Genomic DNA, 17,440 nt, shown 5'->3' with positions numbered 1-17,440 from the left:
CACCAATTGGTCCAAGCTATTACCTCACCCACCTTGTCTCTCTAATAGCTTGGGACTGACAGGGCTACAACAACACTGCCTACAACAGGAGAGCGTAGCCAGCAGACAAGCTGGCTCTTTGAAAAAAAAAACATGCCCTTTGTTTCACTCCTCCCACTTTCCTTCATAACAGATAATACTGGGTTACTGCACCCTTGGTAAACACACACCAAGGGCCTTGGCGAGTATATTTGGCTTCGCTATGACATTTAGTTAAATGCACTTCTGAGAAACTCCTCTCTACTTCCTTACAGGAGACTGTGCTTCAGTCTACACAGACACAGCACTATGATTTCTCAGGCAGACTAGCCAGGGGCAGCCAGAGAGGTAAGGGTCATAGCGTTTCATCAGGGCTTTCGAGCTTTCAGACCTTATATTGAGGAAGGGGATATTGTTTTACCTCCTGCTGGCCTGTGGGCCAACCTGAAATTCCCCATAAAATGTAAACTATTTACTATTGAAACGTAAGGTGGTCTGTTAGTGCTATTTTTAATGCCTCATCTCTTGACACGGACAGATTCCAGCAGTAGGGAGGTGGGGCTGGGCTGCCTGCTGAAAGGGGAGGGGGTTATAGCTGACAGAGGGGTGGGAGGGGAGAGGTAAGCATCTGTGGGGCATGTTGGGTTATTCACCAGTGCAGTGCAGTGCACTTTACTCATCAGTATGCTTGTGTGAACTGTTCTAAGAACCATTAAAATCAAAAGGAGCCTTTGCCGTTGACTTCAGTGGTCACAGTTTCAAGCTTTCAAGGACAACTAGCTAGAAAATTATATAACCTGATTGCCTTCTTTTGGAGAGTGCACAAGTCAGTGTTGAGACATGGTGTGATGGGCACAAAGCTGCTGTATAATAATCTAAGACCCTCAGTATGTAATAATTCTATGTATGCTGTATTATTGAGGTTGTTGGTTATTGAGATAGACTGCGTAACTTACACTGGGGTAGTGGAATGTGTATTATAACCGTATAATGCTCGAATTCAGTGAGGCCTATTGGAAAAACAAATAGGAAAGAAACATAATAGTCCCACATAAGAACAGAGCTTATATCTTGTCTCTAACAAAGATGCAAGACTTATTCTGCCAGGCTAGGAGACTAGTGATCAAAAGGTCTATGAATAGGGGAGTGATCAAAACACTAAGCAGTCTTTAAAGGTGACTCTCTCTGAAGCAGGGGGAGAAATGGTTTGTGAGCTAAAGCAACAGATTATGCAGGCCAGACCCTAGAGGTTTCAGGGTGTCTACAGGAAGCTTAGACCTATCTACCAAGAGCCTCATGTGGAAGAGTGTTAGATACCTGGTAAGCTAGACATGCATTAATCTATTTATTGTTTTAAGATTTGTTTCATCTGAAAAGCTTTGGTTCTAAATAAATAACACTCTGCTTTAGGAAGCCTGTTCTGTTATGGGTAGTGAATACCACTGTCATTGGTCACACAGGGAACAGAAATGCAGGCACTGAAAATAAATCAGCCCGCTGAGGTGATCATGCCTAAGGCTACATTTTAGTCATGGGTATTTTTAGTAAAAGTCATGGACAGGTCACAGGCAGTAAACAAAAATTCATGGCCCATGACCTGTCCAAGACTTGTACTATATACCCCTGATTAAAACTTTGGTGCTTTGTGCGGGGCTGGGGGGTGGCCCAGGGGTGCAGGGGGTGCTCTGGAAGGGGTAGCCCAGGGGCTCATGGCCCAGGACCCACAGTGTTGCAGGGGTGAGGGGGGCTGGCGGACACCCTACCCGGCTCCCAGAAGTGGCCGGTCTGTCCTGGCAGTCCCTAGGTGGAGGGTGGCCTAAGACTGCCCCAGCAGCAGAAGAAACAGGAAGAAAACAGTTTCATTCCCTTGAAAAGCCCATCTTGTTTAGTTACCAAATCAGTATTCTGACTATAATGCCTCCCAAATGACACCACGAAAATGGCAGGATTCAGCTGAAGGCCACTTGTGATGGGGAAGGGAAGCTAGGCAGGGAGTGGAGGTTGTTCTACCAAGGTGTGTGGGCCAACATCAACTGAACAGCATGTGGTCAGTATTCATATTTCAGTAACACCTCCCTGCCCCCAGGTATAAATACAAAACATGAGCATGAGTCCCAGACCCAGGTACCTTCAGTTGAACTGAAACTGCAGATCAGGTTTCTCTTGTTTACCAAGCAGGAAATGAGGACTCTGCCTTTCTAAGTGTTGTGTATTTGGTTGTCATGTTTTTTGTTGCTGTGGCAACTGAGTTAGATTATTAGGGGATAGCCCAGCCAGCTTCGGCCGGTTAGGCGAGCTCTGTGTCTGTAAATAAATGGTAGTTTTGTTAGAAATCTGACCTCAAGTGATTTCTTCCTAAACCGGCTGCCCCCAAGGATATAACAAGTGGCGACGAGGATGGGATCCCGGTGCTGCTCCAGTAACAGAAGGAAGTAGAAGTCAAGGTAAAGAACAAACAAAAAAACCGCTTGTTTGCACTGACAGTGAAAGTGAAACTAAAAATCATGGCTACTCTAACCAGGCCACTGGAACCTTTTGATGAGAATATAGTGCAGTGGCATGTGTATACTGAGCGTTTTGAGCTTTTTGTTATTGCAAATGACATTACAGAAGCAAAGAAGGTGCCAGTATTCTTAAGTGTTGTAGGGGCTAAAACCTGCTCCCTGTTATGCAGCTTACTACACCCTGTTAAGCCTGAGACTAAATCTTACAGTGACATTGTGGAAATCCTGGGGCTCCATTTTCCCCTAAAACCACTGGTGATTGCTGAAAGATATAGGTTCCACAAAAGAGACCAAAAAGAAGATGAAACAGTTGTACAATTTGTAGCAATTTTAAAAAAGCTAGCAGAACACTGTGAATTTAAAGAGATGTTAAATGATGCCCTGCATAACAGGTTAGTGTATGGCCTGTACAGTGAAGCTACACAGAAGCACCTACTGACAGAGGCTCAGCTTACCTTACAAAAAGCTGTTGATATTGCTGTCTCCATGGAACTGGCTACAAGGGAGGCACAAGCCATCGGTGCATCGCCTAGGGTGCAAAAAGTGTCACAAGAACCTACCCACAAAACTGTGCAGAGTCAGGAATGTTACCGCTGTGGTAAGCCAGGTCACCAGGCATCAGAATGCTGGTGTAAGGACCTGGTGTGTCGACACTGTGGCAAAAAGGGACACATTGAGTGTGCCTGTAAACAAAAGAAAAAGAGGCCTGTGTCTGGCCGACAAAAAGAGGAACCCTGCATACCTAGAGCAGACCCAGGCATGATCAAGGTGACACCTCATCGCAAGAGGAAGTGCCACTGCATGTTTTGTCTTTGGGCAGTGGGCTCACATGAATACTGGGTAACCCCGTTGTTGGATGGCAAACCTATACGCATGGAACTGGACACCGGTGCAGCCGTCTCGCTGGTCTCCGAGACTGTGTATAAAGAAAAGCTACAGCATCTTCCGCTTAAGGCAACAAAAACTGTTCTGAAGACATGTTACGGAGAAGCTGTGCCCATGTTGGGCACTATTGATTAAGGTGGAACTCAATGGACAGGCTGCTAAATTGCCACTGTTTGTGGTGAGAGGTAACTACCCAGCCTTAATGGTAGGTCTTGGCTTGGGAAGATTCAGCTGAACTGGGCAGAAGTGCACCAGATGACTAAAGAAAAACCAGTCTAACCCCTATACTAAGGTTTTTTTGGAGAGGATTTGGAACTATGAAGGGAATCACTCACATGACATTGGAAACCCAACAGTCCACCAAAATATCTGAAAGCCCGAACTGTGCATATGCCATCAGGCCAAAAGTTGAAGCAGACCTGGAGCGCCTGGTCACCAATGGAGTCCTAATACCAGTTACCATAGTTCATGGGCCCACTCCTATCGTTCAAATAGTGAAGAAGTGATGGTATAATTCCCCCAATGCCCACTCTGGAATATTCCATTGAAAAATGGGGTACCAGCATGAATTCCTCTAAGCTCATTTACCAGCTTAGTACTTGTAGCGCTGCCACCAACCAGGAATTCCAGTGCCTGGTACACTCTGGTCCCCCAAAACCTTTGCCCTGGGGAACCCCAAGACCCAGATCCTCTGGATCTTAACACAAGGAAAGTAAACCCTTTCCCCACCGTTTGCCTCTCCCAGGCTTCCCCTCCCTGGGTTACCCTGGAAGATTACTGTGATTCAAACTCCTTGAATCACAAAAACAGAGAGGAAAAATTCACCTTCCCCTCCTTCTCTTCCCCTCCCAGACCTCTCCTGAGAGAGAAGGTTGCGACAAAGAGGAACATCTGCATACCTAAGAGGCAGACCAGGATGATCAAGGGTGACAACCGTATCAAAGAGGAAGTGCACTGGCATGTTTGTTCTTTGGCGGTGGGCTACATGAATCTGGTACGTTGTTGGATGGCAAACCTATACGCACGGAACTGGACACCGGTGCATGCGTCTGCTATCTCCGAGACTGTGTATTAAAGAAGAGTACAAGGATCTTCGTTTAAAGGCCACAAAATGTTCTGAAGAGTTACAGGAGAAGCCTGTGCCATGTTGGGCACGGTTGATGTTAAGTGTGGAGCTCCAATGGACAGGCTTTGCTAAATTACACTGTGTTGGTGAGAGGTAACTCCCAGGCCTTAATGTAGGGTCTTCGGCTTGGAAGATTAGCTGAACTGGGCAGAGAAGTGCAGCTGGATGATAAGAAGAAAGCCATCGAAGAACCCATTATTCTAAGGAAACATGCTGCTTGTTTTTGGCAATGATTTGGGAAGTTGAAGGGAATCACTGTGCCATTGATACATTATACCTTACAGTCCACAATATTGAAAGCCTGAACTGTGCTATCTGCCATCAGGCCCAAAGTTGAAGCCACCTGGGGCCTGGTCGAAATTTGAGTCCTAATACAGTTACCATAGCTATGGACTCCTATCGTTCCATATAGTGAAGAAAGATGGCTCTCTCCGGATTTGCAGTGATGTAACGTCATGCCAACCCGTGTTGTGTGCAGAGCTACCGTTCCCCGTCAATGATCTCTTCTCAGGCTGCTGGGGGACAAAAGTTAGTAAAGGATTGCTCTGAGTAAGCATATTTTACAATATTACATCGTCGATGAAAGTCCAAGAGCTGTTGACTATTGGTGACTCATAGGGGTTTTATCCGATACTTGTCCACCTTTATCGAATACATCTGCTCACGGCTGTTCAGAGGGTATGGACCAGATTTGTGTGGCTTGTTCAGAGTTCAGTGCTATCTGGATGATATCTGGTCACTGGAAGAGAATGAAGAGGATACTTAACAGCATTTAGAGCTAGCCCTACAAAGAATGGAAGAGTATGTATCCGGAGTTCAAAGAAAGTGTGAATGTCTTTAAGCCCTCTGTTAATATTCTGGGCACACATATTGATTCTGCAGGTCTTCAAAGGCCTCACAAAAGTTAAAGCTATTGTGGAGGCTCCCCACTCGAATGTAAGACCAGCTGCGCTGGTTTCTAGACTAACCTGAACTTTATGGGAAAGTTCAATCTACGTTAGCCACACATGCTAAAACACTTCATGAGCTCCTGGGGCAGGAACAAGGCTGGAAGTGACTGAAGCTGTGATGTTGCATTTAACAAAGTAACGGATCATGCTTAATTTGAAGTTCTAAGCACTTTGATCCACTTACCCCTACATGGCCTGCGATGCTCCCTTATGGAGTGTGGAGCATGTCGTGTACACATATGCTTCAGGAGAAGACAGAACTATTGCTTTGCTTCACGCACTCTAAGCAAGCGAAATAACTACGCCCAAATCAAACGTGAGACATTAGGAAATTGTTTTTTGGAATTTGGAAGTTTCATCAGTATGTTTTGGGTGAAAGTTACTCTTCTCAGTACTGACATGCGACTCTGACGTCAATTTTTGGGACTACACAGCATTTCCCCATTAGCTGCTAGTCGTTAATGCACGCTAGGGCATTGTTACTTCAGCAACAGCATATGAAAATCAAATATCAGAAATCGGCTCTGCCACGGCAATGCAGATGGCCGTGCGATGAGTAGGGGTGTGTGTGGGGGAATGGGAAGAGCAGGGGATGTCTTTAGGTGAGGGCACAGATCTTTAAGCTGTAACTGAGCAGGCAGGGGGGAGGGGGGTCAGCACTGGGTGCCCAGGGAGCGGACAAAGGACCGCCGGGGGGGAGGGGCGGTCAGTTTTTGGTTTGGGGCTGTGAGGGAGGAATTACAGGGTATCCTAGCTAGGATAAGCCCTGAAAGCAGAAGGACTGGATGAGGAGTCTGAACTGTGTCTGCAAGCGCTGTAACTGTGTTCTGTTGTCAATAAAACCCTCTGTTTTACTGGCTGGCTAAAAGTCACTAGTGGGTCAGAGAAGAGGAGTGGAGGGGGACTCCCAGAACTCGGACAACTGGTGGCAGCGGAGGAGATATTGCAAGCCTATTGGATAAAAAGTAATCACGGGAAGGCGCTTCCTGCGTAAGTGATGGGGAGCAGTAAAACGAAGGGTTAATTAAAACACTGGGATGTGTGTGCCAGTGAGAAAATTTGCAGTAACCGGTCCCGGGGGATTGCAGTGGAGCGTCAGGGGCGAGGAGTATGCAGCTCGACCCTGGCTGAGAGGTGGTGGAACCAAGAGGGCTTGGTGCACTAGGGGTCCCTGGACACCCTGGGGAGTGGCGAGGCCGACCTGTGAGTGCCAGCAGGAAGATTATACCCAAAGACAGACATAAGAAGAGATGGTAAGAAGGAAGCTGAATATGCTGAATGTGGTCAGTGTTGGGTATTTGGTTGTCATGGTTTTTGTTCCTATGGCAACTGAGTTAGATTATTAGGGGATAGCCCAGCCAGCTTTGGCCGGTTAGGTGAGCTCTGTGTCTGTAAATAAATGGCAGTTTTGTTAGCTGTCTGCTGTCTGGCCTCAAGTGATTTCTTACTAAACCGGCTGCCCCCAAGGATAACACTAAGGGCCTGATCCTGACCGGTGCTGAACAGCTCAGCTCCCATTGAGTTCGGGGCAGATGAGAGCACTCAGCCTCCACCTCCCAGGACAAGGCATCCATAACCATTCCTCTCTGTGATTCCAGCAGGTCAGAGCTGCTAGTGCAGTGAGAACAAGGCTGCATCACGATGTAAACACACACCCTTTGTGTATCGCTGGATTTATAACATCTTCTGGGAGGAGTTTGTACACTGCTCTAATGCTGCAGCAATGCAGTTGATTAAACTGCTAATTAATATTATTTTATTTTAATTTTAGCTACTCTTTGGAGACAACACATGTAGTAACAATAACCCAGTGCTTTGGGCTCATATTGAACTTTTCATCTGAAGAGCTCAAAGCGCATCAAAAAGAGGCATAGGAATGACCCCTATTTTTGCAGATGGAGCATATGAGGCACAGAACAGTTAAGTGACTAGCTGAAGCGCACACAGGATGGCCAGAGTGGAATCACGAACAGGACCTGGGTCATGCAACTCCTAAGTCCCTTTCTTCTGCAGCCTTGCCAGCATCCAGTAGATCCCTCATCACCATTTCTTTCCCATGGCTGGGTTGCTGCCCCTCCCTGCATCCTTCTAGGCACTTATTTGATTTGCAGTGTGACAGATGCTAATTACAGTGAAGCACTTGGACAAGCTCAACAGGGAATTTTCTTACTATAAATTGGGCTCTGCTCATTTGACCAGCAGAGCTGCCCGACCTTTGCAGTGCTAAGAATCATGCTTGCTGCTTGCCAGAAGCCCCGGGGCTGCACCTAATTTCCATATTCATGTACACAGAATTTTAATCAGCTCTAAAAATAACCGTTTTTTAAAAATTTTAAACTAGATGTACATGGCACTTGACAAAACACAAAGGCCAAGATTTAAAACATCTCAGACCAGCACTGCTCTCCTTGGCCAAGAGCTTCTAAAGCATCTGGTGATTTTCAGAATGCAACTTGCAGTCCCTTAAAGGGGCTGGATTTTCACAGGAGGATGCCCAGTGCTTTCTGAAAATCAGCCCCCTTAAGGCATCGCACGTTGGGCCCCCAAAATCACTTCTGAAATTCTTTGGCCAAAGAGACTAGCACTGAGCTGAGATTTTAAATCCTCTATTTCCTACATTCCATTATAGATTATTATTTGCATTACGGTACAGCCTAGCGGCTCAGATGAGATCAAGACTATGCTGTGCTAGTCACCGCACAGATGCATAATCTGCTAACTATACAGACAAGCTAGTCAAAGGGGAAACTGAGGCACGGGGGTGTGACTTGCCCAAGTTCACCCAGCACATCAGTGGCAGAGATAGGAATAGAACCTCAGTCTCCTGACTCTCAATCCAGATCCTCACCTACTAGACTAGAATTTCTCAGCTGGTGGGGGGTCACGATCCTCAGGGAAGTTACAAAAGGCAATCAGTGCTGCTTCTCTCCTTAAGCAAACACTTGCTGTGGACATTCATCCCCTCTGCTGGAGCAAACAGTAGCTGTGTTTGTTTTTTAGATAAGCAGCTCCGGGAGCCCCGAGTTCACAACAAAACAAAGAGTGTTATCTTTATTTAAAAAGCATTATGGGAAGGTTCCGGAGGTCAGTTACAGCGTAGTAAGATTAATCACTGTTTACTCTGGCACCCCAGCGCTGCAAGAGCGATGCTATAGTCGTTATTCCCCAGGCCGAGGTGGAGTACAGCCAGCGCTGTAGCCAGGGAGATACAGCGCTGGATGTGCCTTGCCAGTGTGGACAGGGAGTAAGTTACAGTGCAGTAAAGCCACCATCAGTGTTGTTACTCTCCAGTGTAGCCAAGCCCTAAGACACATTTGCATCTGCTCAAATTTCATCCCGGTTCTGGCTCTTACCACAAAGGTAAGCCAGGTTTCATGCTTTCAAAATTCACGATCCTGTCCTCTTCTTGCTTTGGCACAGCAGAACTTTCACTGCCCAGAAAAACAGAAAAAAAATTCCTTAATTACAAGTAAATACGTTAGGGCCTCTCTTTACATCCATTTTCTTGTAATTGCCTTCTCCGGACTACATCCCAGCAGTTTTATACTGCTCTGAGTCACTTCACTGGTGCAGTTCAATGCCTCTGTTAACCAATACAACACTACACAACATCTTAACTCTTTGGAGTCTGTAGATGCATCTTCCTAATGAAGCATCTTGCTGAACTGGGGCCTAGGTTCCTTAGTTGCTCAATTTGAGTACTCACCAGTTTTTCTGATCAGATTGTATATTAAGGGTACATTATAAAGGGTAAAGAGATGACGTAAGCATGTTACAAACAAGGTGCTTTTGAAAATCTCAGCAGCATGTGTTCTAGCTGGTGATATGCACGTTGATACAAGGTTGGTCGTAAGCACCCTTGGACTCTGTACCGACTGATTAGCCATTTGTTAAAATGACTGTAATCATTTATTTACCCTTTATTTCTAACACTCGAATTAACCTAACGATTTCTAGATGTACTTACTATAAAGGTTGATTAGTTCTTCCTGAAGAAACTGCTGTGTAGGGCATCCCATGCCCAGGGTGGCGAGTTGTGTTGACCCATGGTGCCCGGGCTTCAGCAATATTCAGGGCCTGGGGGCCCTGCTCCACCAATGTTTGGGGCTGGGTCTCTCCCCCAGCCCTGTCTGCTGCCCCCACGTGCCTCCCCCAAGTATTCACCAGCCCCCACTTGCTGCCCCAACTCACTTTCCCCTGCCCCAGAGCCTGCAGCTCATGCTGACTCTGTTCTGCCAGCTCCCGGCATCAACTGCTGCCACAGAGTCCTAGTGCCCCCATCCATAAAATGGCAGGGCAGGCTGCCCTTATCCTGCCCTTCCACCCTAGCCCTGAGCCCCTCCAATGCCCCAAACCCCTCAGCCCCTGCCCGAGCCCTCATCCTCCTGCACCCTAATCCTCTGTCTCAGCCTTGAGCCTCCTCTGCAATCATGAACCCCTCATCCCCAGCCCCACCCCACACCCCAACCCTCTGCCCTAGCCCTGAGCCCCCTCCTACACCCAAAACCCCTCATCCTCAGCCCCACAGCCCTCACCCTTGCACCCCCTCCTATCCCCAAACTCCCTCCCAGAGCCTGCACCCCTCACCCTTAACACCCTTAACAGCTTTTTGACTGTAAAGCAATTCCAAGCTAGATCTTCAAATTTCTATATTAGCTTCTTCCAGGCCTCTTTACCCATCTGCAAAGTTTACAATAAGGGTTAAAATACATTCAATTATTACCCTATTTAGCAAAACACAACTGTGTATTTGCTGTGTTTGCAGACCTCCGGCTAAATCCATGTGCCCATTTCATAGATTAGCCTCTCGTCAGGCCAGGAAGAATCATTTTAAATTCACAGAGATATTTAACTTAGAGGTTACTGAGAGCAGTAACATCAATCCCCTGCATAACCAATTGATTGCAAGTTAGCAATGAAAGTGTTGCAGGTTTCAAGCTGCTAGCAGCATCAACAGCTAGATTTCCCACAACATCCATGCGGCTGCCAACAGAAGGGAGACTTTTTGCCTGTTATGATGATGATTTTGTGGTGTCTGGGCATGTTCCACTAGCAAACTAAAATGGGACCCAGCCTTCCCACTAAACTTATTCCACAAGCAACACTTGTTTCTTCTGCTGACTCACTTTGAATCACGTTTCTCTCCTACTCTTCCCTTTACCAGGGTGGAAGCCCCTCTTCTTCTCTGCATGAGAGGTGCTGAAGGACTGGAATGTAAACAAAATCACAGAAATTGCACCTAGTATTTTCACTAGACAAGATGGCCTCGGGAACATTCAGTACTTATGAAGGTATCCCTGCTCCTGCCCCCGCACTATTTCTTTCCTTCTATTTTCATGATTCAGAACTGGAAATGCATGCATCCTTTTGAAAGTCGGTCTGAAGACACTCCAGGCTGATGATGTTTTTAATTTTAGAAAACATTGATGACCACGATTTGCAATATGATGGCAGCCTGGGGATCTCAGAGCTTTTGCAGGAGAAAATATATAGTGAGGAGCTGCAGAGGTTGTTTCCTGAAGGGTGGAACTATGAGGAAATGTTGCAGGACGTGATAGACCTTGAGAGGTAAGCAAGAGAAATCTTGGTCAAAAGAGAATTCTCACACACAGAGGCTGGTCAGCTGTCTCTTGATATCACCTGACCCCCAACTGAATAGCACCCAGCTGCCTTCGTCCATGACAGCCCCGGGTATTTCCTCCATTGTATTTGTTATTGGTGAACAATTTCAGATTTATTAGCACCAGTGAGGCTGTGTAAAGCAGAAAAGGTTCTCTGCCAGCAGCCTCAGTTCAGGGAAAGGATAAGCTTCATCGCTAAGCAGAGCAAGAGAGAGGAATAGAGGGTGCCCGAGAGAACAACCCAGTGCCTCAAAGTTGTGGTTCTCAACCTTTTTGGGCTTTGGACCCATTTGTAAATGTTTATGCCCAGTCACAACCCAGTAAATAGCCTGGGGTGGTATTGGTCAGGTCCTGCCCCCCAGTGGTTGAGTCCTGCCCACACTCACCCCACAATGGCAGTTCCTGCACCTCCTGTGCTGTGGGGCTGCCTAGACTTGACTCACTGCTCCAGGCATTGCAAGCTCTGGGGTTGCGGCACCACTCAGGTTTGGTGTGAGTGGAGTTGTGAGCTGCCTCATGGGGTTGCAGTGCCTCTCATTCAAATTTGGCCTACCTGGACTCTCGTCACCATGACACTGAGCCAAACCTGAGTGGCGCTGCTACCCCAGAGGTTGCAGTGCCGGGAGCAGGGATGCGAGCCCAGCGAGCCCTGTGGGACAGAACCAAGGGAGCTGTCACACGACCTTTTGAAACATTCTGGTGACTTAATTTTGGGTCCCAACCCACAGGTTGAGAAACTCTGCCTCAGAGGAACTAAGGCTGCAGCAGTATCAACACGCAGCCCATCAGGGTAATCTCCTGGCTGGTCGCGAGACGTTTTGTTTACGTTGACCATCCACAGGCACAGCCCTCCTGCAGCTCCCTGTGGCTGCAGTGGAGTTCCATCTCCTGCTAGAGCCAGACCTCCCAGCACCCCCACTCTACAGGGCTGCATCCTCTGACCTGTCCTGGTATATACACAGATATCTTCTTAGTAACATAGTTTCATGAAGGGTTTCATGACACAATTACAATAGCTCACTTACAGACTCCTTTGTTTGTTCATCAGATTCCTATTTTCTCCTTTATCTGTCTAACTTTTCCCTCAGTCTCTGTCTGATCTGGTTTTGCTTAATGTATTTTAAGACCAGACAGACCATAGTGATCATCTAGCCTGACCTCCTGCATGCCACAGGCCATGGAATTTCACCCAGTAATTGCTGTATCAAGCCTACGGTTCCCAGTGAAGACAGCACATACCTTTATTTAAAGACTCAAGTGACAGAGACTCCATCACGACTCTAAGCAAGCCGTCCTAGTGGTGAATTACCATCACTTAAAAACAGCACCTTATTTCCAGTCCGAACACGTCTAGCTTCAGCAGCATTCATTGGAAGCCTCCCCCTCCATCTTCTCCCTTGTTCTCCTTCACTATGGCTTTGGCTGTGGAGAAGCTAAGTGGAAGCCATGGTGGCTTGGTTTCCCTCCTGCTCACTGGGCAGATTCCAGCTGGCAGCGTCTTCCCACCAAGGGATGGGAAAAACAGTGATGGGGAGAAGATTGACAGGAAGGGGGCCATTGGAGGGTGGAGGTTACAGACCGGCCCTTCAAACCCATTTTGATGGAGCGGGCACAGCCACAGGGTCAATTATTTATTTGCATTTGCGCCAAATGCAGGTGACTTCTTTGCCCATGGCACCCAGAGAGACCAGACCTGCTGCCAAGAAAACAGGAAGGAAAGGGGAGAGGCTGAAAAAATACAAAGCTCTGATTGTTTTCTCTCACTTTCCCTGCGGACAAAATTAATTTGAAAAACCCAACAGATCATTCCCCTGATTTTCCCTAATATGGAAGGTACGAAGTCACCAGAAACTAGTTAGTAGCACCCATAGGGTGGAGCTGACTGAAAAGCAACACTCAAAATGGCGCTGTGGGATTCCTCACTTACTGTATTTTTATGATTTCCAGGAAAAAAAAATGTTATTCAGCATACAAATAAAAGCAATGGCAAGTTACTCCTGTTAGCCCTGCAGAACCAGCACAGCTCCAAGAGCGCAAGCTGGATTCTTTTCAGGCTCACCCATCATTGTTCAGTAAACCCAACTGCAGTGCCACCTGTGGAACTAGTCTTCAAACGACCCTTTAATTATACCGGAGCAGCTGCCCTGAAGGCACAGGTGTAACTGAGGCCTTGGCTACACTTGTCAGTTACAGCACAATAAGGCCTCCCAGAGCGCTGTACCTCACTCCCCGTCCACACTGGCAAGGCACATACAGTGCGGTGTCTCTGCGGCTACAGCGCTGCTGGTACTCCATCTCTCCGAAAGGAATAACGGCTGCTGCGTATTGTCTGAGACGCTGCTGCTCCAGTGTAAACAGGGAGTAACATTATTATGCACTGATTGACCTCCGGAAATGCCCCATAATCCTTTTAACTGAAGCAACCGCTCTTGTTTTGTTATGAACTCCAGACGCGGAAGTGCCGTTATCAAAAAAACAAACACAGCTACTGTTTGCTTTGAATGAGTGAGAGGCAGGCAGGAAAGCTCCACTTGGAGCGCCGACAGCTAATGTTTGCTTGAAGAGAGAGCGGCGCAGGAGGGGGCGGGGAGTTGGGGTCCATTTCGGTGACCGGCTCCTTATCTGGTCTATGAGGAAAAAAGAAACAGCTGTTTGCTTTCAGTGAGTGAGAGGGAGTGGGGAAGGGAAGGGAGTCTGAACTTAAAAGACAGCGTGCTGACACACTCTCAGCACTCCAAAAACCCACTCTCTCTCCTCCTACGCTCCCTGTCACACTCCACCCCCCCCATTTGAAAAGCACGTTACAGCCATTTGAACGCTGGGATAGCTGCCCATAATGTACCACTCCCAATGCTGCTGCAAATGCTGCAGATGTGGCCACGACAGTGCACTGGTAGCTGTCAGTGTGGACAGACTGCAGCGCTTTCCCTGCTCAGCTGTATGAAGACGGGTTTAACTCACAGCACTGTACAACTGCAAGTATAGCCATACCCTGAGAGCAGCATTTTGGAAGACAAGGCATTGCACAGCAGTAGCTGAGGGTAGTATCGGCAGAACATTCTGTGACAGACCCAGCCCAGGGGGTACAGGAGTCTGGTAGAGGGCAAATATACTGGTCACTGGATGAGTAGTTTTCTGTTCCCTGAGTGACCGGAGCAGAGGCTGCACTAGAGTAATCAGGAACCTGCTAGAACCAATTCAGGCAGACAGGCTGATTAGAACACCTGCAGCCAATCAAGGCAGGCCAATCAGGGCACCTGGGTTTAAAAAGGAGCTCACTCCAGTCAGGTGAGGGGGGAGCCAGAGGAGAGGAAGTGCATGTGAGGAGCTGGAAGCAAGAGGTGCAAGGAGCTGAGACTGAGAGGCTGTGCTGCTGGAGGACTAAGGAGTACAAGCGTTATCAGACACAAGGAGGAAGGTCCTGTGGTGAGGATAAAGAAGGTGTTTGGAGGAGGCCATGGGGAAGTAGCTAGCCCAGGGAGGTGTAGCTGTCATGAGGTGTTACCGGAGGCACTATAGGCAGCTGCAATCACAGGGCCCTGGGCTGGAACCTGGAGTAGAGGGCGGGCCCGGGTTCCCCCCAAACCTCCCAACTCCTGATCAGACACAGGAGGAGTTGACCCAGACTGTGGGGAAGATCACTGAGGTGAGCAAATCTGCCAATAAGCACAGGACCCCCCAAAATAGAGGAGGAACTTTGTCATAGTTCATTGTGGTAATAATGCACAAAGAATGGTCCAGCGGTTAGGGGGTCGACCCTGAGACTTAGGAGATCTGGCTTCAGTTACCTGCTTTGCCATAGACTGCCTGTGTGACCTTGGGCAACTCACACTGTGCCTCAGTGCAGCACTGCCCTTCCTAACTGGGGTGCAGGGAGGATAAATACATTAAGAATAGGAGGCATCCAGTTCTATGGTGATCATAAAAATACAGTAAGTGAGGAAACCCACAGCGCCATTTTGAGTGTTGCTTTTCAGTCAGCTCCACCCTATGGTAAGAGATAGAGTCTTATGTCTAAACTTAAAATGTTATCATTGCAGCACTGTAGTGTTTCAGTGGGGACTCTTACTACAGTGAGGGGAGAGGCTCTCCTGTTGCCTTAGTTAATCCACCTCCTTGAGAGGCAGTAGTTTGATCAACAGAAGAATTCTTCCCTCAACCTAACACAGCCCACACGGGGACTTAAGTCGGCTTAACTCCATTACTCAGGGAGATGGATTTTTCACACCCCTGAGCGATGGAGCTGGGTTGATCTAATTTTGCAGTGTAGACTAGCCCCGGGATACTCTCTGAGTTTACAAGGCTGGCGGTATCATTATTTTTTGAATTCCAATAGCGCCTAGAGATTCCAACCAAGACTGAGGTGCCATTGTGCTGGGCACTGCATCACACAAGCTAGGAGACAATCCCTGCCCCAAAGAGATTACGGTCAAGGCAAAGGGTAGTGAGGAAACGGAGGCCCAGAGGTAAAGTGACTCGCCCAAGGTCACCCAGCCAGTGAGTGGCAGAGCCAAAATAAGAACCAGGTGTCTCCCAAGTCCCAGTGCAGTACCTCAGCCATTAGAACACACAGTCTCTGCATAGGTCAGAAAATATTTTCACTGCAAGGCATAGCAATGACTCTGATACACACAAGGGAACAGATCTGCTGAGGAAGAAGGGGCCATTTTTAACAGTCATTTTTCACAGCACAACTGTAAGGTCTGTTGCAGTGACCAAAATATACTTTTGGCTTCTAACAGGTCTGAAGGCATCATCCCCTGGGAAGAGAGTGCCAGTGAAGACATCATGGTCTTTCTGAAGCAGTTCCCTGAGCAGAGAAAGGAGATAGAGAAATGTATCCAATGCCTTAAGGACATGGCAGACAACATTGACGAGACCCATAAGAACTGCACCATTGCCAACATGGCCGCAAACTCCACGAGCCTGGCGTCTGGCATCTTGACGATCCTTGGGCTGACCTTAGCACCACTGACGGCAGGGGGGAGTTTGGCTCTCACGGCAACTGGGATCGGCTTAGGGGCAGCAGCAGCGGCTACCAGCATTTCTGTCGGCATATATGAGAATGTCAGCAATTCGAAAGAAAGGAGTAAAGCCAACGACCTGCTGGTGGAATGCCAAAGCAACCTGAAAACACTGACCCACTCCGATGAAGTGGATTTCAGACCCATAGTCTCCCCAAAGAGCGAGGCCATGGGCAACCACCTGACACACGTCCTTTCCACCGCTAGTAAAATTCCAGAGGTAGTATACAAAAGCGTTAAGGGGATAAGAACCAATGTAAGAGCATTCAAAGTGGTGAAAGCTAACCCTGGTTTGAAGGCCTTAGCACAACGGCTCACCGCGGCCGGGAGTACAGCCCGGAACACAGCAAAGGGGACCAAGCAAGTGCAAAAAGCCTTAGCTGGGACCACCCTTGCCATGTCCAAAAGTGCGAGGGTGCTTGGTGCCGCAGCCGCAGGAGTTTTTGTTGTGTTTGATGCCTACAGTCTCGTGAAAGACTCCATCCATTTAACTGAGGGGGCGAAGGCAGAGGCCGCAGCAGATATAAGAGAAAAAACTAGCCAACTTGAAAAGGACCTTCAGAATCTCAGTGAACTGTACGAGGAGCTGAAAGGCATGGTATATGAATAGATGAGACACAAGTTCCCATTTCCAGCACTGGGTCAGGAGAAGAACCAAGTCACAAGGGGAGGGGAGATTGTGGTAGGAAGTCAAAAGCCTGCAAAAGCTACACACGATGCTAACTAACAGGGAGATGCCAGCTCCACCTTGACCAAAAGCATTAAGTAATCTGAACAGTTCAAAGAGATTGATACCATAATTTACTCACTCCTGTGTTTGGAATTCAGTGAAAGGATCAGGAGACATCGTGCTACTGAACATTTTGTTAATTCAGAACCCGGGACACCATGAATCATCCTGCTAGGAATTTATCCTATTTTGCCTATGCTTAAGAGAAAGCAACAATATGCTGTATGCATGTGTCAAACAGATAGTAGGAGTTAGTAGAACCAAAGCACTTTATATCTCTTTTGACTGTAAAGGGTTAACAAGTTCAGTAAGCCTGGCTGTCACCTGACCAGAGGACCAATCAGGGGACAGGATACTTTCAAATCTTGAGGAAGGGAAGTTTTTGTGTGTGCTGTTAGTTTTGGTTGTTGTTCACTCTGGGGGCTCAGAGGACAGGACGCTGCAACCAGTTCTTCCTCCAATCTCTCCGATACAGGTTTTTAATATCAAAATAGTAAGTACTAGGTTAGATAAGGCGAGGTTAGGCTTTGTTTTGTTCTTTATTGCAAAGTGTGCATTTCTGGCTGGAGGAGTTCAAATTGA

At 47.6% G+C, this 17,440-nt stretch overlaps 1 protein-coding gene across 1 annotated transcript; it reads left to right on the top strand.

Annotated features, from left to right (window-relative positions):
- Positions 1–292: 292 nt before the first annotated feature.
- On the top strand, positions 293–17,086 carry APOL3 (apolipoprotein L3). The gene is made up of 4 exons (XM_032774902.2): positions 293–366; positions 10,648–10,774; positions 10,901–11,051; positions 15,847–17,086. Exons 2-4 carry the CDS (start codon positions 10,744–10,746, stop codon positions 16,736–16,738), a joined length of 1,074 nt encoding a protein of 357 aa, XP_032630793.1. The 5' UTR covers positions 293–366; positions 10,648–10,743; the 3' UTR covers positions 16,739–17,086.
- Positions 17,087–17,440: the final 354 nt, after the last annotated feature.

Source organism: Chelonoidis abingdonii, chromosome 1 (assembly GCF_003597395.2).
Source record: "Chelonoidis abingdonii isolate Lonesome George chromosome 1, CheloAbing_2.0, whole genome shotgun sequence".
Classification (NCBI taxonomy): domain Eukaryota; kingdom Metazoa; phylum Chordata; order Testudines; family Testudinidae; genus Chelonoidis; species Chelonoidis abingdonii.
This window is presented reverse-complemented; position numbering and strand designations above follow the sequence as displayed.